Source organism: Chelmon rostratus, chromosome 19 (genome assembly GCF_017976325.1).
Source record: "Chelmon rostratus isolate fCheRos1 chromosome 19, fCheRos1.pri, whole genome shotgun sequence".
In the NCBI taxonomy this organism is placed as follows: domain Eukaryota; kingdom Metazoa; phylum Chordata; class Actinopteri; order Chaetodontiformes; family Chaetodontidae; genus Chelmon; species Chelmon rostratus.
This window is the reverse complement of record NC_055676.1, coordinates 12,491,413-12,514,241: the sequence shown is the minus strand read 5'-3', so window position 1 is coordinate 12,514,241 and position 22,829 is coordinate 12,491,413. Positions and strand designations below refer to the sequence as shown.

Sequence of the window (22,829 nt, the reverse complement as noted above, 5' to 3'; positions counted from 1 at the left end):
CTCTCCGGCTGCCTGTGTGTGGAGTAAGCATAACGTAATGGCCAGCGGAGCCGCGGCCAACCACAGGGCGCACACGGGCGCTGGTATCTTTAGCAGCCAATCCGGCTGAACACAGCGCCGGAGTGGGCGTTCAGTGCCGTGCGTAAGGACGCATGTGTGCGCCTGACAGACAGACGCATCATGCTATTTTCACAGCTTCTGTTTATTCTAGTGAATTAGCTTTTTTTCAGTTTCAGACAGTGGTGTCTTATAATAAGGTTAGATTCTCAGCTGCATCACACTCGAATCAAATTTGAATCAAATTGTGTTTTCGGTTTATTTTATAACACTCAGATATATTGCACAATTGATTTAGTTGCACAGGCAAAACAAAAATGTATTTTTTGTATCAACTTGAGGGCCCCCCCCTTTTTTTTCATGGTCTTACTTCAATCAGAGGAGGTAAAACCAAGATCATCCCCAGCGCCAACACATGCTGCGTTATTTCTGTTCCTATGTTACCAAAACTAAATGCACAATCTTATTTACCGCCATATTTAGCCTGTGCGTTGTGTGCCTGTGTGCATGCCCGTGGCCGTGCGCGTGCGAGTGCACGCTAGGCTGCCGTCTGCAGTAAAGCGATTAGAGGGGTTTTCTTCCATTGCATCGCCAGTACCGCCGCGTGCCCGCAGGTGGCGGCAGAGAGCGCAGCCACATCAATACTACCACTCAGACCTCACTGAGCCTCAGGGGGGGAAGGCTGCTCATGCTGCTCATTATGCCCTTATTGTATAACGCAGCTGAAATCCTACAGAACTTGTAATTTATGCAGCTGTTGCAGGAGTAGTGCAGGAGACAAAAGTGCAGCTGAGATGCTGAGGAATCACAATGATGCAACTCACACCGCTGCCTGAGTCTCTTTAAATTCTCCGCCATTTGCAGTACATCAAACAGTGACCCTACTATGTTGATTTTATTTCACACAAGCACATTAAAATATCTGCGGAGGCCTCCGGGCCACCAGTGACACAGTTCGGAGCTTTAGATTTGGCCTGAATATTCTTTCACAGTGTTCAAACATCAAAGTTGTACTCGGGGATGAAAGTGGGCTCTAACTCTTTCTCACATTTGAAAAATGCAGCCGAAGCACAAGTGGGGCAAATGTAGCTGTGACTTAACCTTAAAGGGTTGGTTCGGCCACATTACGACCTCTCCTCACCTACTTTTATGTGGCGCTGATGCTTTTATTTGCTCTGCTTTTGACATGTCCATCTCTGAGCTTTCTGCCAACACAGTGATGAAGAATGGAATTGAGTCTGTGGTGCTAACAGCATTTATAAAAATCAACCTTTTTTTTATCTGGAAACAGTGTCCCCATTTTTCTGGATAATCCACAGAGCTCACTGCCAACAGTTTTCAGGGACTATTTCTTCAGCAGAAAGTAGATCCAAAGAACACTGTCAGCGGATTATATGTAGTAAACTGGGACACTGGATTTTGTTTAATGTAATTTTCGATGCCATGAACACCACATGAAATTGACCCCTTTAAGACCCTGTATGACTCTGAATATCTATAAACTTTTTACACAATTATACCAAAATATAGACCTCATGGAGAAACATGATAGTCTAGATCAGGCATGTCCAAACTATTCCATAAAGGGCCGTGTGGCTGCAGGTTTTCGTTCCAACCAAGGAGGAGCACACCAGGCCAACCAATCAACATCAAGGGATCCCTTAGTTATCAGCTGAAAGGGGAGATCAGCTGATTAAATGAGTCCAGCCTGGTGCGCTCCTCCTTGGTTGGAACGAAAACCTGCAGCCACACGGCCCTTTATGGAATAGTTTGGACATGGCTGGTCTAGATGATTGATTGGAGACTTTTTTTATTGGGACTTATACAAAATGAACTTGTTCTTTTTAGCTGTTGGTAATTTGTGAGGATGCCAGTAGAGTGTGAACCCCTCGAGCTCCAACTGAAGATAGAGGGTGGTTTTGTCTGTTTTCTGGACACTGCATTGACTCACATTTGTTCTGTGGGAGTCTAACCCGTCTTTCCACCACATACTTAACCCTGACTCTAAAATGAAAGAGTGGACCTTGTGCAAAACAGCTTAATGTGGAGTCCCCACAATGTGTCCGTGTGAACAGGCCAGCAGCAGTGGAGGAAGCCAAAGCCCGACTAAACTCAGAGTATTTAAGTATCATTTAAGTGCTCATTTTCAGAATGGTGTCCCTGCACTCGAGTGCAGTGTTTTTAGATTAATATAACTACTGCAATATTGTGTATCTTGTACTTTACTGCTGTAGATATTAAAGGTTGATCGTATTCTAACTATTTATGTACTGTTGGGTGGTTTAATCTACCGCAATGCTTCATATTCTATAAAATCATCATATGGTTTTAGTGTCGCTGTCATGTGAGAACCACATGTCTCTAAAAAGTCTCATTTTAACAAACTCAGAAAAACAACCTGTTTTCAGGTTTGTGACGATGCATTTTCCATCTGATCCAACAGGGGTTTTAAATTGTTTATTTCTCTTAAGGAGTAGGAGAATTCTCTCTCTGCTGAGCTCTGCAACGCCTGAAGAAAGATTTTCTGTCATTTCCATCTCTCCATCTTCTGAAGTCTGAGAATCAGCATCGGTTTCCTCAGATTTAAGTCAGAACGGCCTGAAGATGATGTGAGAGACTTTTAATGTGGTGCTCTTGTTGGTTCCACATGAGGCGTTTACAGACAGTGTACACACAGTGGTGCAACAACCTTATCAGTGATAGTAACAGGAGGGAACCGTCAGGCTGGTGATGTAGAGACATAGCGCACCTGAAATGAGCAGGAAAGGTAGAACAGCCAGTGGAAAAACAGGGAAAATAAACATCTGCCTGACTGAGCAGAAATAACCAATGCACTGCTTCAATAAGTAACAACCGTGAAGGCCCTTTATATTGAAATAAATGTCTGTTAAATCACCTGAATGAGGCAACACAATGGTGATTGAGGTTACGGCCCACTGATCCAAGTACTGTAATATTTATATATTTGCAGTATTATGATCTGGGCAACGTTCTTGGAAAAACTGCAGTATTAAATTCCCGCTAATGCAAAATGAACATTTCAATCCGCTGAAGCTTCACATTAAAAGCTTTTAACAAGTGAAACATGAGTTGACTCTTATTCTGAAGTTGTCACAGCAAATGTGATGTGTTCGTCAGTAGGCTTTGCACTTATTGTTCATCAAAAATGTATCAAAAAACAGTCATTTTTTGACAGTGGATCAGTTTGAAATATTGAAACAAGATAAGGAGCGGCAGGTGACAGGCTGCACACCTCCAACTTCTCAATAAGGTGACCAGCAGCGTTCTGCAGGCTGCACAGTGCGCAGCAGAAACTCAAAATCCTGGCTGCTGATTGTTCAGCGTTGTGTTGTGTTGTGTTTTGTTTTGCTGGTCCCAGAATTCTGGACCTCCCATATTAAACCTCATTTGCTGTAACCATCTGCAACTACAGATCAAATCCACCAGGGCTAAAATATCACCACTTAATGTCTCTTCCCAGCAGTCTCTCATATTCTGTTTATTGTCCATTCTTTAGCCACCTCTCAGTGGGGGTTTTGTTTCTGTCAACACTCGATCTTTTCGTTTCGTTTCTGCACATTGGCTTGTTTTCATCCAGCCAGAGTTTCAGTGTCCTCTCAGGCTTGAGAGAGAAACTTAAACCACCTTCACTGACTTTTTAACAACACGTTCAAACTCTGACAAAAGCGGCCCAGTAACGATAATTTTAGAATTGATTATTGGGGCTGTTTTTAAATGAACTGCTTAAAGATCCCCTCCAGACTCGTTTTATGTGCTTTTCCTATAAATTGACAGCTTGATATGGTTTTTCCCACAGAACAAGGTTTGTCTTGTTAAAAAAAAATACTCCTCCTGCTTCCTCATTGGAAAATCCCAAATCTCACAAATATCGGTGGCTTCACTTAAACGTCAACACTTAGTATTTGCTCATCTGAGGCCTCAAGTTTCCGCAACAAACTTGTCAAACGAGTCAGATCCCAGATTAAAGGTGAGTCTTAAACTCAGATTTAAGACGAACACGGAGACATTTTCCCACTTCAGAGGATGAATTTTAAAACCGCCGTCTGGTGTCGATACACAAGTGTGGAGGGGAAACTCCAGTCTTCATTATCACTTCCCAGAGGTGATGTCTTCCTTGTGCTTTTGTCTGATCAACAGTCAAAAATTCTGCAATCAATTATTAAAACTATTAATGATCAGAATTGTTACTGATTACCATTTTTTAAGAATTGACCACAACAGTGTTTCCGCTCCACGGAAACACGCTCCTTCTTCTGTCTCCCATTAGTGTCTGTGGTTTGTTCCCACAGCTGCCTCCCATGCTCACCATGTTGCACAACTCAGCTAAAAATCATTCAATCCTTCATGCTGCTTCTACTTATGCAGTTTATGAGCACGTCATGGAAATTACACGTGAAATATTTACTGGAAATTATGTTGTTCTGGGGGAATTCTGCTCTGTTTTATCCTGCAACAAGCGGGAAAGCAAAACCAAGACACAACACCTTCTAGGGGATGTTTTTGGATCCCCCGCACTTCTGGGGGTGGCATCTGGTCACATTATAAACTAACTTTGGATGAGAACAAGCAGCTCTCAAGTTCAAACTCAGCAAGGATCACTGGATCAAGGATTTCAAACTCTGGGAGAGAATCCAGCACCCATCTGTCTGCAGGATTGTGAAACATGAGGAGAAACAGAAAGAGACCGAATGATCACCCCCAGCCACCTCATAGCCAACCCCCTTTTCTCAACACACATTTCTCATTACTACAAAAACCTTCATGGGAGGTCTCAGCAGAGTGTTCCATAAAATGCAGCATGCAGCTCAGTGTTTCTCATGTTTCCAGCAAACACGGTTATCAAACTTCCTTGTTATTGTTCTGTTCTCCCGCTGAGGCCAGATATCTAGTCAGTGCACGAGGGATTTGAACGCAGTTTTACAAAAACATTCAGCTCTTTCTTGTACTAACAAGCCCCACTCGGAGCTGAGGCCACCAGCCTGTCTGTGCTGCCAGCAGGTGCCACTAGATGGAGCATGTATGCTTTCAAAAAGAGGACGAGCTGCTGCTTGTATGTTTGACTGGAGACGTTTCATGATTTGTCTTTACTGGAGAATCTGGAACATGCTAAGTATGTTATAAAATATAGGCAATAATACAGATATTTTACTGAAGTGTACTGTGTTTTTAGTTAAAGTCCTGCATTCAGCTGCATTATGGATTAGAAAGTGTTAACAAAGTCATATCTTAATATCTCAGTTTTTCTCAATTAATGCACAAAATACAATATTTCCCTCTGAACTTTAGTGGAGTAGAAGTGTTAAGTAATCAAGTAAAGTACAAGTACCTCAAAATTGTGCGTTAGAACAGTATTGTATTGTATTGTATTGCAGTTGCTTACCACCATTGTATATATAAATATAAATAAATGTTTTTTTTTCCATCAGTTCTGTGTTCTTTCACTCTCACACTTTGTAACTACTATATTTTAAAAAGTGCAGTAGAAATGAAGTTTACTGGCTTTGTGTGTAGCACTCACAGAGTACTTCATCAAAATATTGTTACAAGCGACACAACAGTGTGACTGAAAGAGAAAGTGAAAATGCATTAAACTACCCCAAAACCCACTAAGATTTAAAACAAAAAGTACATTACAAAATATGATTGAGAATCTATACTTCACGTTCAGAGGAAAATCTCAGATTTTTTACTCTACTTCAAAACATACATTACAATAACATACAACATATTTATTTGCCAACTTTAGTTAGCTACTTTTCTGGTAAAGATTTCACATAAAAAAGAGGAAGAAGAAGAGGAGGAGGAGGAAGAAGAAGCAGTATGTTGGCGCCCCTTGTCACGTTTCAGAGTTGTTTGTGTCACTGATGAGAGGTTTCCTGTTGAAGCTTCTCAGATGGTTTCATTTAAATAACTGTTTGAGGCCCAAAGAGTTCAAACATTGACATTTTTCACGAAGATTAGAGAAAAGAGCAAATGAAAACAGATTTGTGTAGCAGAATGTTGTTTTTTCTTCTTTTCCTCTTCCGTTAATCATCTCACGACCCCTCAGATTTAACTTGTGACCCTTTAGTGGGGCCCGACCCCCAGGATGGGACCTAATTATATACAAGTAGTCAAAACTAGCTCCACCACAACAAGCTGCGACTGCAACATGCTGTTTACACATTGCTGCATCATGTATGATAATCACAATGGCCATTTTCGAGATACTACAATTTTGAATGCATGGCTTTTGCTTGCAATGGAGAATTGTAAAATGGTAACATAGTACTTCCTCTGCTGCTGCCGCTAAGCATGATAATCCAGCACAGACTGAATTACAGCCTCTGAGTTTTTAACTGAGCTCCTGTCTTTTAAAGGAAGATGTTGTGAGAGCGTTTGTATTGGGGTCAAACCACAGGAAGCAAGAAACAGGAGGGTGAATAAATGAAAACATCCCCTCCCACATCACTGGGGCACAGTGTGCACTAACCTGTGGCCCGTTGCTGCACACATCCCATGTCCAAGAATAACCGGGTCAATAAAATAACAACTCGGCTGGACTGACGAACAAGGAGCGCGATCTTTTTAAAAGATCTGTGCAAAAAATTCGATGACGAAGCCGTTTCCAATGGAAAGTGGCCAATGAAACTCTTCATCAGTGTCACAATAACAATTACTACAGTGCAAGTACGAGCTGTGCATTCAAAAGCTCAATTTCAAAGCTGTAATGATTATTGATGGACTCACATGGAAGCAGCATTTCATTGTCACAGCTGGTCCAGGTGGTAGAAGTGAGCTTTTGTGCAAATCAGTTCGTCATCAGTTACATATAAAAAAATAATATTTCTTCTAAAATGTTGCGAAATAAAAGTGTTTCCAAAAGTATCTCAAATCTTTACTTCACTTGCAATTACAATATAGTCGTAAATGAGCTTTGTTTCTCCCTGCTTCTGTACAAGAGACATTGTTTGTATTGGATAAGCTGCACAGACAAGAAGGGCTTGAGCTGCTAAATGTCTGCAGGGTGTTTCAGCGTCAGCTACAAACCAGAACAGGATCCTCTGTTATCTGACACTCCCCCGTTTCTTTTAGCGGGACGAATAGGGATCGAAGATGGATGGCCCCAGGCTCTCCCCCTGTGAACATGAAAATGCCTCGCTAGCAGAGCAGCTACAAGTCAGCAGGATGTTGATATTATTCTATCCCTGACAGGTCCATACAGGGCCCCACTCTCATCCATACACAGTATTAAGTGCTTACATGGAAACCAGCCTCTGCAAAACCCCGGAGTCAGACTTTCTGTAATGTGTTCCTAAAGTTTGAGAGCGATGATTAACTTTCAGGGTTTTATACAGTGCAAATGTGATGGAGGTATAGAGAAGAAACACTTCTAAGATTTCTTTGTTTATCCAAATAATATAAAATATGGTTGAATGTGAGCATGTGTTGTATGTGTTGATAAAGTAGACTCATCTTTTCAGTCATGGTGGGTATTGTCAAAAAGAACACCCTGCTGTATCAGACATAATGGCATCTCCAGGAGGGTTAATATGATGATTGCTTCATGACTCTTAATAGTTTTAATTAAAGTTTCATACTGTGCAGAATTAAACAAAGTTGTACAATTTGTGCAGACTTTGCTTTTGATGGTGCAACAATTCATATTTTTAAGTTAAAGTGGAAACAGACAACTTTTCAACCCCCACAGCGTTCCAACTGGTGTCATTATTAGCACCACTGTGCGCAAAGATGACTGTGAAAAAGCTTTAAAAGCCCACTGCACCCTCCCTGCCCAGCACCAAGCAGCAGACAGACACAGTTGGCTACTATCTTGTGAACATAGTGGAGCATTTAGCAGCTAAAAAGTCAGATATTTCCCTCACGAGTTGGTGGAGAACAAAAAGGAGCTAAAAGGAGACTAAGAATTGGGCTTACATTCATCAGGTGAGGAGAAACATAATTGTAAATGAAGGCTAATGTTGTCCTGTAGCTACTGGATGTGTAAATAACACTGTTTGTCCTATCACCTTTAATATGTAAGTTTTGCTGCCCCCAAGTGGCCAAAATGTTTAGTTAATGCATGTTTAACAGGTCGCATTATCCAGAGCTCAATCAGTTCATCTCAGGATAACATATTTAATAAATCACTACCCAAGTGAGCTTTGACCTTAAATCATATATCATGTTAAAGTTTTATTACCTGCAGCAGTAAAAATATATAATGATGATTACTCCTAATCTCTGTCTGCTGTCTACCACTACTTTGCCTCTGTGTCACTGATGAACTGAACAAGATACTAATAGTGTTTTCAGCTTTTGAGCATGATTCATTACTTCAACTACAAAAGTCCAGAAAAGGCAAATGCTATTCAAATCATCTTTATTTTTGAAGCAACAGCAGGCAAACATCACTTTTACTTCAAAAGTGAGCCACGATTTAATGAACCCACATCAAAATTAAGAAAATTTACAAATGATTTTGTCATGACATTTGTATGAAGGTTGATGGTTTATCTATTAAATCGAAGAAGCTGAGATAAAACATTTATTTTAGGATGTGGGCGACTCAGTGGGTTGTTTTTATGTCAACAACAACCCATTAAAAACAACGCTTGTGCATTCAGGGACGGACTCGTCCTTAAAGTGCAAATGAGCAAACATTTCATTTCGACGATCAAAGGTAGTAATTTACTCTGCATGTCCGCAACACACTGATGCACACAGGCACACACTCTAATTATGCTCTCATAGACACACAAACACACACACACAAACCAAGCATCCTGTTCATTAATATCCCTGTAGACACAAATAAACAGATTTTCCTGAATAATAGCATGGAAAGAGAACAGACCACATTAACATCTGTAGGCAGGATAACGTGTGGGCTCGTACAGTCGTGCTCACATGCGGCAAATTTCATCAAATGCCCCCCAAAACAATCTCAAATTAATTAGAAAATCAATGTACATGTAAACATGCTCTCTGTGGGATCTGATGTTGCGCTACAGTAAACAGTCATGCCCATTTCTTAAAAAAAATATATACAAAAGGATGAGAACTACAGTACACATCTAAAAACAAAAGATAAAGTCTAAAAGAAAGTGCTGCAGTTTATTCATGCCACAACAAAGATTTATGTGCACGCTGTAGCACCACAGAGGAGAAGATAAAAGCAGGGCTGTTTGTTATGTTTTCATTGTCATTTCAGTGTACGCCTTTAAAAACAGAGGGGACATCTCTCTCGTTGCTTGTGAGCTGATTCATAAATAGAATCATTCAGAAACCACCAGTGTGCCAAATTATGTGGGGCTAGTCCTATTTGCTGGGAAAAAAATAGATCCCCCTGCTCACCATCTGTGCCTAAAGGGGCCTAACGAGGCCTGAGAGGCGGTAATAAGTTCATCAGCATCTCAAACCCCGTGTGTCGCCGTCTGCATGTGTTTCTCCATGCAGCTGCAGCATTGGTACTGTATGTCACCAGCAGCAGCACTGCACATTTAAATTAATCAGGATTCTGTATGCTTGACTCACTAACCATAACTCACCATTTCTTTAATAAATGAATAAATGTTCCAGCAGAAAAAAACGGAAACATATTTTATGTGAAAATCATCTCACTGCAGTTGAGCTCTGATTAAAGATAGATACATTAGTAGCAGAAATGTCAGCTGAAATTAAACTGATCTAGTTTCTAAGTAGGATATTTAGTTACTTTGACTGCTTCTGACTTTTCACAGAAATGGGGCAAGTTGTCAGCAAGGCCAAACCAGCTGAATTAGTAATGGTCCCCCCCGTTCCTTGGCCACTTCTACTGAGGTGCCCTTGTGCAAGGCACTTAACCCTCAGCTGCTCCAGTTGACAGGATGACAAATGATGGGAAGTGTGAAGGTGGGAGAGCATAAAACTTCAGGAACACAAAGCACAGGAAAACAGCAAATATGTTCAGTTCACCTTCTCCTGAATAAACGAAGGTTGAATCAATCCATAAATAAATTCTTCCCGTCGGCACCACCGCAGAGCTGCCTGCATCGCAATGCTGAGTTTCAGTAGTCAGAGAATCCAGAGGGACACACAACACAGTTACTTATTTCAGAGTTATTTTCAGAAACATGTGGGTCACTGCAAGCATCTGCCACAATGACACCTGATAACACAGGAGGCTAAACTTTGGGCAGACGATACTGATGGATATAAGGGGCGGCCAGTCTAGCACAAAGTAGCTCTGGGCGATCACCTCCCACAGAAGTGCACTGGCACATTTTTTGACATGTTTTCTTCTCCAAAGCCCCAGGCTCGAAGCTCCAGCCTGTCCTCCTCCTCCTCTCTATCATCTTCCTCTCCATCTCCCTCCTCGTACAGACTGGGCTCCTCCACAGAGGTCTCCATGTTTGGGTTGTAGCCACCGAATGCCTGCGCCTCTCTGTACTCATAGATGGTGGGGAGGCTGCTGCGCAAGCCAAAGCGGCGCCGCAGGGCCACAAGCAGCGGCTGCGGCACGGTGAAGATATCCACATTGTTGCCCAGGTCGACCCAGGCCAGGCTGGGGAACTTCTTAGGATCCTTCACTGCGTCCGTCAGGTCTTTCAGGATCGCCACCGTCAGGCGGTTGCCGTTGACGGCGAGTATGGACAGTTTGGGCAGGCAGCCGAGGTAGGGCAGCAGCACCCGCAAGCTGTCGTCCTGCAGCTCGGTGAAGCTCAGGTCCACGGCCGACACCGCGTCACTTCCGCTCTGGAGGTAGAAGGCCACGCGGTGGACGTCTCGGCCAGACAGCGGGATGCCTGACAGGTTGACCACATCACCGGACAGTTTCTTCTTCAGGGTGGTCTTCAGGCTGTTTGAAAGGGGAAACAAAACAGACGCCCGTCACTTTGTTTCCAAGTTGGATCACAAAATGGCTATTTGTTGCAGACAGTATTAAAGGCGTGCTTATTCTTCAGCACTGGCAGTTAGTTTTCCAAAAGTGTGTAAAGACAAACGATCTTTGTTTAATGATGCTGAGATTATTGATTTAAAAAGCTCTGTAATGTGGTGCCACACTGTCCCACAAGTACAGGGGAACTGCAAAGTGAGCAAAAAAGAAACAGCTCTACACTCTACCACAGTGTACAGAGTGTAGCAATCAATAATGTAAAGAAGAGAATTTGCATTTAAATGTGTCTCAGTCTGAGTCCCTCAAGCAGCAAATTCTGTCTCCTGGGCTGAACGTCACCACTGAAAGGCCCCGGCTGTTTTCAGTTTCGGGTGTCACTTCTGTCCCGTAGAGCCGTCTCTAAGACAGCTCGCTAAGACGCTAAGTACCAAACAACCATCAAAGGCAGTAAATAAATAAATTAATGACAGGAGAGCAGACTCAACAAGGCCAAAAAGAAAATATTGCCCCTCTGTCTGGGCCAATTAGTAACAGATACGTCACCATGGTCTGAGCTGGGGTTGCGGTCTCAATCAAGCGACAAGCACCGCTTAGCAAATGGGGATTTCAGGAGGGAGACGCGTCTTTTTCTTTGGATTTTTGAAAACCGGGTCAAATGTATCTGAAGTGTTGTGAGTGACACATGAATAAGCCCCTTGAGCTGATCAGCAGATTTGAAAAACATGAGGACTCACTGGTGTGGTTCCCCTCTCTCGAGCTGCGACCAATCGTTATCAATTAAAAACAGTCAAAATGTAGCCTTTCATGTGCCATGCATCAATCCCACAGGCTTCATGATAATCTGGCCAGCGAATGGAGACAGAGAAAAACTCTAGTGAAGTTTGAAAATACTGAAATGAAGTGATGGTACACATGCCACCCTTTAAGAAACAGTTTGGCATTGTGGGAAATACGCTTATTCACTTTCTTGCTGAGGCTTGGATGAGAAGATAGATGTGTGTATCCTATGTGTCTTATCTTATCTTATCTATCTTAAAAGACCTGTCTAGCATTGCACCCCTGTTGCATTGTGGGACTCATAATCGATGCAGCAGAACCAGAGATATCGTCTTTTTTATTCAATGCCTTCTTCTTTCTCATCAAAACCTTACATACATTACCAAAATGCAACCTGACCGCAGTTCTGTGGGAGATGTGGGTGTGTTATATTAGTAGTGGCTACTGTAGCCTCACTAGCCTCAAGCAGAAATGAGGAGGCTACAGGAGTTAGTGTATCTCCCTCCTGAGCCACAAAAGACATTCTTCACATATGCAGAAGTACTTTGCAAGACCTGCACATAGGGTTCCCATTTAAACATGAAGCTACTGCTAGCAGCCGGCTAACTTCGCTAACCAAATCCACCTGCCAGCACCTCTAACACTCAGTAATTGGCACTTTGAATCTAAGGATTAATAACCTCCTGGGGTCCGTTTCACAAAGCAGGTTCAACAAACTCTGAGTGTAACCCTGAACTCTGAGTTGATCTACTCTGAGATAGGAAACTCTGAGTTTTCGATTCCACAATAGCAGATTTGAGTTAGTTTGATTAACTCAGAGTAGGTTCACCTCGAGTTAAGCGCGTGCGCCGCAACTTTAAAAACACAGCATCAATGGAACCCCGATTTGAGGAGTCACCATGGCAACGGGGAAGCGGAAGGCTGCGTACTTCACGCCACTGGAAATCAGACATTTTAATGCGCTCATACAGCGAATATGAACACGTTTTTAGACGGAAGTCCAACACCGCTGCAGCTGCGAAGGAGAGGGAGACGGCGTGGGAGAACATTGCTGCTCGGGTCAATGCGTGAGTATAAATGTAGTCCTTTGAAATCACAATAATATTACAGAGCAAAACTGCTTGAATGGTTGCCTATTAATTTATTTCATTTAGGTGCAATCCCGCGGGGGAGAAGCGCACTTGGCAGCAGCTTAAAATGAAATATAAAAACATTGTTCAAACAGGTAAGACCTCTGCATGATCTCATGGAGGTGGCTACCTCATTTTGATCATGTTTTACCTTGTAAAGTAAATATTAAGTGGCTCCCTTTCATTGTAAAATTGGTTATATTGTGTTCATATAATGTTTTGTTTTTTGTTAACGAATGAAATAAAATTTAAAAATGAAAAAAGTGTTCTCATCTATATCATGTTATGTTAAATAATTAAGCCTATATTTAAACTAACACAGACTTTTACTCAGCTAACAGAAAGAAGGCAGATGCACGAAGAACGGGTGGTGGCCTCATACCGATAATTGTCTGGAAAAGCAAGAACATCGTGGTCTGATAACTATCTCCCGACGAATATTTAATTCTCTCCGCAGTATCGCTGTACCTTCATCCACGGGATCATGATCAAAAGACGTTAACATGCCATGTTAACGAAAAAAGTCACCACCTACTGTGCCTAATGGACTTCCACTGACTGATATTTTTAATTATTTTTTTTAATAACAGACGGCAGAACTATGGCAAAACTCGTCTGCCGACTGAATGAATGAATGAGGAAATGAAATACGATGTGTGGTTGAAAGAGGGCGGAGACACAGAGAAACTCGAGGTTCCTTGAGTAAAACCTGGTCCCGACCAGGTTAGGTTCAACTTACCTCTGTCTGTGAAACAGGCTTGAGTTACCCCTCTTTCTCTGGTTTGACTTACCTTCCTATGTGAAACGGAAAACTCAGAGTTTCCCTCATTTCAGGGTTAACATACTCGGAGTTTTCAGTAAACCTGCTTTGTGAAACGGACCTCTGGAGTCTCAACTGGTTGCCTGGCAACTGGTCCTGGCAAAGAAATAGTTCGGCACATAACGGGCAAATTCTTGTTTTTAAACTCTGGATTTTGTGCAGGTTGAATATGATAGAACATGTTGGTATTATATTGCTGAGCTTTAAAGACGCTGGTGGCTGGATTTTGTTGTTTTAGCTTTTTCCCCCTGCTTTCAGTATTTATTGCTAAACTGGCCCTCTGCTAGCGATAGCTTTTATTCATCATACACAAAAAAGTTGGATCTAGCTTCTCATCTAACTCTTAGCATAAAAAAGCAAGTAAGTGACCCCGAAAATGTCAAACTTTTCCGTTAAGTTTTGTCAGAATTTGATAAATGTCTTTTGAGATATTGCGTGGAACAGAGAGGAGAATAAAAGCGTGGATGATGGATGGGCGAACACACTATAAAGGGACAAAAATGGGTGAGAAACAAGGGTGATAAAGGCAAGTGATAATCTATTTCAGTCCTAATGTCTTATGACAACAGGTGTGAGGAGAATCCATCTTGATGGAAAACTACTACAATAAGTACCACGCCTGTCAGGTTGGATCATTGTATCCCTCACTGCCTCTGATGCTGCTGAAACACAATGTTCTCTCTATGCCAGAATGTGGTTAAATATGCATAGGAGAGCTATAGGGAAGCTGCATGCATGCATGTCATGGTGGAGCCGGAGAGTAAGACAGAGCCTGCTGCAGTGCATTAGACTCGCTTTGTTTTCACTGGCATGGACACTTGGAAGAAGTCAGAGGGAAGACATCTGCCAAACAAATGATAATGAGGTGGAAGCGTGGGAGACTTTGTTTAAAAAATCCGACAAACAGGAGAAAAATGTTCTATTTAACTGGCCTAAGGTTTATCTTCTCTTTGTCTTAGTCTTGTTTGCCTTGACTCGTCCCTCTGCCTCCTCGGGCGGAGCGAGGATTAAACCCGCATCCCTCCCTGCTCTCTGGCCTGTCTGGGGGCCTTATAAATCAGCAGGCTATACTCTTTACATCTGTCACCCTTTCTGCTCGGTTAAGGGAAAGAAAAAGATCTGTAGCACACCATGGCTGTGATTCGCAAGATTATTGATTCCAGGAGTAGGCTATAATTCATCTCTCCCTCCTTCATTTCCTCACTCTTGCTCACTGCCTCTCACTTTCTTGCTCTCTCCATTACTTGGCTGTTCTTATTTTTCTCTTATAATCTGCCTTTCTTGGTCTGAATATGATCTGTTGAAGCACCTGTATTCTCGCTTTCACCTTTCTTTTTGTAATGGCCCTGGTGAGCTCAGACCCAGATGCAGAGAAAAACACAGGAGGCAGATTGAGGTTCTAACAAAAATCACTGTCTTTACTTTGTTCCAAAAAAAGAAACCAAACACAAGGAGTCCGCTAAGGCAAACAAAACAGACAGGAAAAAGGCAAAACTCCTCAAAATCTATGGCAGGGAATTCCAACAAACACTGCTAAGCACGAGGTGAAATCACTGGGAACAAAGACAATCTGGCAGAGACATGTGGAACTGGTGGGGATATATACACAAAGGGAAGGGAGGGAGGTTAATCAGGGGCAGGTGAGTAAGTGGCCTCAGGTGGGGTTGATGAGAGGCGGGAAAACACAGGAAACTGGAATGACACAAGAGGTAGAGTTACAAAAATAAAACAGGAAACAACATGACAGGAATGTTACACTTTTTGCAAATGGCTTTCTGTATTTGTAAATTTATTAAAATTCCCGTCTAGCTACCTGAGTCGCTGCTGTTTCTATACAAATTAAAATGTCAGCATTATTTTTCATGTGAAAATACTGCTTTTATGGACTCTCCTCATTTTCATTGTCAATTCATCTGCTCGTTTATCCAGATGGTTTCCAACCTAGGGAGCCCTAAGGTGTTGCATCAGAGAGGTTGTGAGATGATTAACAGGACAGAAAAACCTTATACTTGTTTTGACTGCACATAATTATGTTTATTCTTTTCACCTTTTCTAGTCTTCTTTACTGGTGAATTAGTGGATAAATTTATCCCTTCAGGCCCATTGAAAATGTTCAGGTGAAACAGTCTAAAACAAAAAAGAAATCAGAGTTGCAAGTAAACAGCTTTTTCTAAGGGATCCAACGAGACTAGGAGGCTACAGCCATGCTAGTAGCTCCGTGTGGCTTTAATGAGACACACTGGTGCTTTGGGCTAAATGTTAACGTCAGCATGCTCACAACATATAATGATAATGCCTGGATGATGTTTAGCAGGTATAATGTTTACCATGTTCACTGTCTTCTTTTAGAGTGTTAGCGTTCTGATGATTTCTCATTAGCACAAAACAGAAAGTACAGCTGAGGCTGATGAATGTCATTAGTTTTGCAGGTATTCAGTAATTAAAATTTGGACACGATAATGCACTGAGGGACTGTGGTATCCCCAAAGTTATTACAATTCATCCTGAGGGGAAGAAAGCCTGTACCCAGTGTCATGGAAATCCATCGAGCAGATGCTGAAATATTTACAGGATAAGTGAAAACTTTTACCTGCTGGTGGCGCTAAAGTCACTGTGAGTCATTGTCTCAGCACCACAGGTGCCTGCACAACAATGTATATGTCTAGAGAAAACTGCAGTTTCATTCAAGTAACAATGCGCTTCATCTGGTGGTGACACAGGAAACACCAGAAGGAAGTCAGACAACATGATTGAAACTTTAATACATGAACTCTGCACACGTTTCTGCCTCACTTCATTTCACTTCAGATAGATTTCCATCAGCAATGGTGAGCGTTTAATAATGAAGACAACAACTCCCATGATCCCATGCCACTTCATGAGAACAATAATCTCAATCTTCTGTTTTCGTTGCTTTGATTGAGAGACTCCTTGTGGCAGAAACATACATACAAACAGGGTGATAAATATTAATTAATTTCTATTTATAGTCTAATCACTGACTAATCGTTTCAGCACTCAAAAGTTAGACTTTGACTGTAGCTTTGAAAATGTCAGGAAAGTCCGAGTTCCTGGCCACTTCAGAGGGTTTACTGCACCACTGTGCAGCTTCTGCACTTTACTGTAATGAAACTGATTATGAGCATTGACTTTTGTTGTCCTGGACTTGTTTATGGGAGGGTTTTCTAACCTCTGCTGGAGCCCTCCTCTCTCACCTGTGTGCCTATGGTTGTGTAAAAGGAGCTCCTCCATGAGACGAAGACAGGCAGGGAGAGTTACTGTACCAGTGAGTGGGCTGTGCAGGGAGAGGGTGGGCTAATATGTTTTTAATGAGACAGAGTAAAGACGACTTCATGCTTCCTTCTAAATCTGCTGTCTCCGGGCTCTGTGGGCACAGTTCCACCCACAGGCTGCTCGGCTGGCCACAGGCGCAGGGGCACAGCTAGCATTTCCGGATCCACAGTGTACACTATAGTCCATCACCGTGAAATGACAACAACATAAACAACAAAATGCCTCATCTCTCTCCCTCTGATGTGGCTGCCATGCTTGTAGGCAGTGGTGCGTATCCTCTTGGACCAGTTGAGACAGAAACAACTTCAAAGGATAGTGTACCCGCATAAACATGAAGCGAAACAAGAGCGTCCCCTGCATCGGGACTCATTTCAAGCAAACAACTGAGGGAGATCCATTTATTGACATCCTCAGGAGCAACTGATACAACAGTGCAGGAATCTAATAAGAGCTGACTCTCATGTGTCAAACTATTGGCTGCCTAAATGTGGGTTCAGGCAGGCTGTCTAATTGCTTTCCGTAGCATGTCTTTCCTCAGGGATGTTGTTAACTTTTACACGCTGTACAGGGGTCCTTGCTGTTCTACCGTTATGTAAACCCCAGAGGTAGGAACTAAAACATCTGGGGTTTGTGAGGCAAAAGAGATGGAGCTTACAGAAAAGGTCAGAGCAAAACAAGAAAATGTTCCTTTTAATTATTCTTTTTAGAAACTGTGTTGTGAGAGATACACTGCCGAAGAATCAGCGACTCAATCTGTGTTTAAACAGCAGTGGATCTGAGTTCATGCAGGATAAGAAACCTACAGTGGTTTGATCTGTCTCACAGGCTGCCAGTGATGATACAGAGATACACAGCCTCAGCTGCCCGACGACTCCTGTAACAACTCCACACAAAACTGTGGCTCTTTGCACCATTATTTCCCCCCAGTATTTACCATCTAAAATACACAGTTGTATATTGTATAGAGACTGTTGCATATTCCCAAACATCCACTTCTGCAAAAAAAACATGTGTACAAGCAATTAACTGCTCAGATGAGTCAATGTCATATCTTTGATCAGTCGTAAGGAAGTATCCAGATCCTTTACTGAAGTAAAATTACTAATACCACACTTTACTGTAAAAGTATCGTTAAAAGTCCTCTACTGTAAATATTACTGAATTAAAAACATGAACATGTAATCAGGAAAACGTACTGAAAGTATTAAAAATAAAAGCGGTTAATGCAGAAACATGTCCCATGTGACTGTTATATTATTACATCACGAGATTATTATTATTCATTCATTGATTGAAAGCAGGATTTTACTGTTGCAGTTGGTTGATGTGTAAAAAATATGGGCCTACCATAAATGAGTACTTTCATTATGGATTAAACTGATGATTATTTTCTCCATTAACTGAGTGATTGTTTTCAAAAATGACACCTTCACAATATTTTCAGTTAATTTTCTGCCAAAGGACTGATTGATTAATCAGTCAGTAGTTTCAGTTGTACTGTCAAATAATTGTAGTGAAGTAAAAAGTACATTTTCTTTCAATATTACAATATAGAGGTGTAGGAGCAAAAACTAGGAAATTAATTAGTTTGTACTGTTTGTACTGTATATTTACTCAAGTACTGTAAGTACAGTACTTGAGTAAATATACTTAGTTATACGACAACAGTCGTCCATTCTGCCTTTTGAGCAAAGCACCAGGACTACTCAACTTATGGTAACCAATGATTTTACTGGACTTAATCTTACTGTTTGACACAGTAGATCATAATATCTTTATCTGTCTTATAAGAGACATTGTAGGACTTGCACACACTGCTCTCAAACAGTTACAAACAATTACTCCCAGGAATTTCACCTCATCTACTGCCCCTCCGAACCATGGTGTACCTCAAGGCTCTGTCCTTGGTCCTCTTCTATTTTTACCCACTTCCAGTTGGCGGAGTAATATGTAACCATAACATTTTTTTTCATTGCTATGCTGACGACAGGCTACTCTATGTATCTGTAAATTGACTGACATGCTCCAACTTAAGGAAGAAACATCAGAAATAATCCTTTTTGGGTCACTCAATCCATCAGGATTTAACCCGCCACCTTCCTTTAAACTTATGTGTCAGACAATTGTGAGTTATCTTTGACAGCAATCTAACTGATTATCACTGATCACATAACCTCCATTTTCCCCTGCTTTTATCGTCTTCATGTTGTTTCTAAAATCTGATTGTTTTTATCATTTTCTGATTTTTTCAGAATGGATTATTGTAACTCTGTGTAACTGTCTGAGCAGTAAAGCCTGCTCACACCTACAATTTATACACAAAACTGCAGCCAGACTCTTTAATGGGAGATTACAGCAATTTTAGCCTAATTTGCATTGGCTTCCAATTGATTTTAAGGTTTCGCTCATTACTTTTGACCTGCATTCAACCTCAGATCCTGCAACAAAACTCTGATAGCAGTCCCTTGATCCTAAAACTAAAAGAAATTTTGCTTTTGCTGTCAACCCCCCCAAACTTTAGAACACCCTTGCTGTTGAAATTTGTCTCCCTACCTCAGTGATTTCCTTTCAATCACTAATAAAACTTCTAAGCTACATTTCTGCATTAACTGGTCTTTCTTTACGTGCCACTATAACTTTCTTGTAGAGTCTCATAAATTTTTGTTAAATTAATTGTAGGAGCCATTCCTAGTTGCTACATTAACTTTCTTCCTTTTCTGCTACACTCTTTGTAACTGAGGTGATAAACAAATAAAGGTATATGACTATTATCATTATTACATTGCTCTATCTTAATCCTTTTGTGCTGTACATCTCCAGACAAGATGAAAGCCTCTCTGGTAAAGGTCATGGCACATCCATTGATTTCTATATTCACTCTTTTTAACCCTTGCATGTCTGGTGCCACTCGCTGTCAGGTTAGTCTCCACTCAGTGAGAGTTAAGTGCTCATCATCAGAGCTAGTCTGCAGCTTCCCTGCTTTGCCATTCTGCAAATAAATCTCAACTTGAATGCAACCAAACACTCCTCCTACACCTAACCTGAAAGGGATGGAGGGCTGGAGAGGTGAATGTTTTAAAAATGGCTGACATGATTGAGCCAGCATGCGCGTCCCTTTAGGTTAAAACACGCTGACATTTCGACAAGGAGAACTGTACAATCCTTATTCTGCCACCAGGGTGACAGTTAAAGTAAATGGCAGGAGAAACTTGTAATCTGTCCTCCCACATAGAATACACGTTCCCCTTCATTTACTCTCATGAATCAGTAATACATCAAGAGACAGGGGGAGTGTGAGAGGTTATATTTTTTCCCCCATGTTCACAAACAACCCACAGAGCATGTGGAGAGGCATCAGAACCATAACGGACTACAAGCCGAACACTCAGCTCACCAGCCACGACCCCGCCCTGCCTGACACCTTGAACAGCTTCTTTGCCCGCTTCGACACATCAGGCAGCAGAGAAGTCACACACCTACCCCGGCTGGAGGAGCAGCACCAGCCCCTCGTCCTGCAGCAGCACCAGGTGTCATCCACCCTGAGGAGGATCAACACCCGCAGAGCTGCAGGACCGGATAAGGTGTCAGGCAAGACTTTGAGGACATGCGCTGACCAGCTAGCAGGAGTGTTCCTGGACATTTTCAACCTGTCCCTGCAGCTGTCCACGGTTCCTGAGTGCCTCAAGTCCTCCACCATCATTCCGGTACCGAAGAAGACATCCATCACCTGCCTGAATGACTACCGGCCTGTTGCACTGACCCCGGTAGTCATGAAGTGCTTTGAGCGGATTATTCTCAGGTACATCAGAGACTTCATCCCCTCGGACCTAGACAGCCTTCAGTTTGCTTACAGAGGGAATCGGTCCACAGAGGATGCTGTCTCCATCACCCTGCACACAGCCCTGACCCACCTGCAGCAGCCCAACACCTACGCCAGGATGCTATTTGTAGACTTTAGCTCAGCTTTTAACACCGTCATCCCAGACAAGCTGGCGCTGAAGCTACACACGGTGGGTCTGCCTGCGTCTCTGTGCCACTGGATCACAGACTTTCTCACCAACAGGCCTCAGGTGGTGAGAATAGGGAACATCACATCATCCCCTCTGGTCCTCAGCACGGGCACGCCACAGGGTTGTGTGCTCAGCCCAGCCCTCTTCACCCTGTTTACTCACGACTGTGCTGCCATCCACCCCACCAACACAGTCGTGAAGTTTGCGGACGACACTACAGTAGTGGGTCTCATCTCAGATAGCAACGAGACCCACTACAGAGAGGAGATACACCAGCTCACCCAGTGGTGTTCAGCCAACAACCTGGTGCTGAACACAGGGAAAACCAAGGAGGTCATTGTGGACTTCAGGAGGTCCAGGAAGACGGATCACGCCCCCCTCCTCATGGACGGAGAAGTGGTGGAGCGTGTGGACAACATCAGGTTCCTGGGCCTCCACATCACATCTGACCTCTCCTGGTCCATGAACACCTCCCGCCTGGTGAAGAAGGCACAACAAAGGCTCTTCTTCCTCAGGAAGCTGAAACGGGCTGGACTCTCCTCTCGGTTGCTCGTCAACTTCTACAGGGCCACAATTGAAAGCATCCTCTGCCTCAGTGTGACAGTGTGGTATGGCAGCTGCACGGCACAGGAGAGGAAACAACTGGCACGGGTGGTTAAAACTGCACAGGGCATCGTGGGCTGCCCCCTCTCTGACCTAGACTCTATATATGAAGGTCGGGTCAGAAAGAGGGCGAGATCCATCGCCACGGACCCCAGCCACCCGGGCCACAGACTGTTTGTACCGCTTCCATCAGGAAAGCGGTACAGGAACATCCGCACCACCACTAACAGACTGAGGGACAGCTTCTTCCCCAGAGCTGTTAGAGCTATCACCCCCAGCAGCCCCTCACTGCAGTGAGAGACTGTGTGAACTGTGAACCACTGCACACCGCACTTTACACCTACACCTACACCTCTACCTCCACCTGCACCTTCTGTGTACTTGACTTTTATGTACACACATACACTATAATTATATACATTTTAGTATATCAGCACATTTCAGTTTCATTGGCATATTTTATTCTGTCGGTACATTTCACTGTGTATATTTTATATTTTATTCTGCTTGTATATTTTATCTGTTTGCACATTTCACTTCCATATTTTATTGTTTATTGTTTAGTATATTTTATTGCCTAAGTATATTTTCATTCTGTTATATTTTTAATTGCTTCACGAATATTTTTTTTTATTGCATGTTGGTTTATTTTATTTTATTGTAGTTATCTTAATTTTATTCACTCTTTCTAGTCTTATCTTTCTTACCATCTAACATGGGGGTTACAATGAAAATTTCATTGACATGTGCAATGACAATAAAGACTCTTGAATCTTGAATTTACTGTGGGATTTAATTTAACAATGAGTGTTGGACTGTCTGGTTTGGTAAAATAGATATATTTAACTGTATGACCTCTTTTTTTGCCTGAGCACTCCCAATCTTTTTCAGCAGTGCTGTATAATCGCATAATCACAGACTTCAGTGGAACTGCTGGGTATGTAAGATGTTATTAATAGCCGTATTAGCATTTATAAATCACATGTTAATACTTTATAGATGAGTAAAATACAAAGCAAGGGAAATTATTTTTGCAGTGAGGAGATCGATCTCATGTGTGTATGTATTGTGGGTTAGGTTCGTATAAAGACTGAGAGGGAAACAGGTAGCCCAGGGCTGTCCAGAGTTAAATTAAAAAAAATCATTATTAAGTCCATGGTACAACAACAACAACTCTTTTTTACTCTCCAAATCTTTAAATGAATTAAACAAACACAATATGATGTGCAAACCTGAAAGCTCCAGAGCTGCTGTTTGGT

The 22,829-nt window shown here is 42.2% G+C and overlaps 1 protein-coding gene across 1 annotated transcript in view; it reads right to left on the bottom strand.

The window, feature by feature from the left end:
- Window positions 1-9,698: 9,698 nt before the first annotated feature.
- lrrc75bb (leucine rich repeat containing 75Bb) overlaps window positions 9,699-22,829 on the bottom strand; it is a 31,798-nt gene continuing 18,667 nt past the window's right edge. The window contains exon 4 of the mRNA XM_041960666.1: window positions 9,699-10,897. Coding sequence (XP_041816600.1) covers window positions 10,294-10,897 — 604 coding nt within the window. The 3' untranslated portion in view covers window positions 9,699-10,293. The remainder of the gene's footprint in view (window positions 10,898-22,829) is intronic.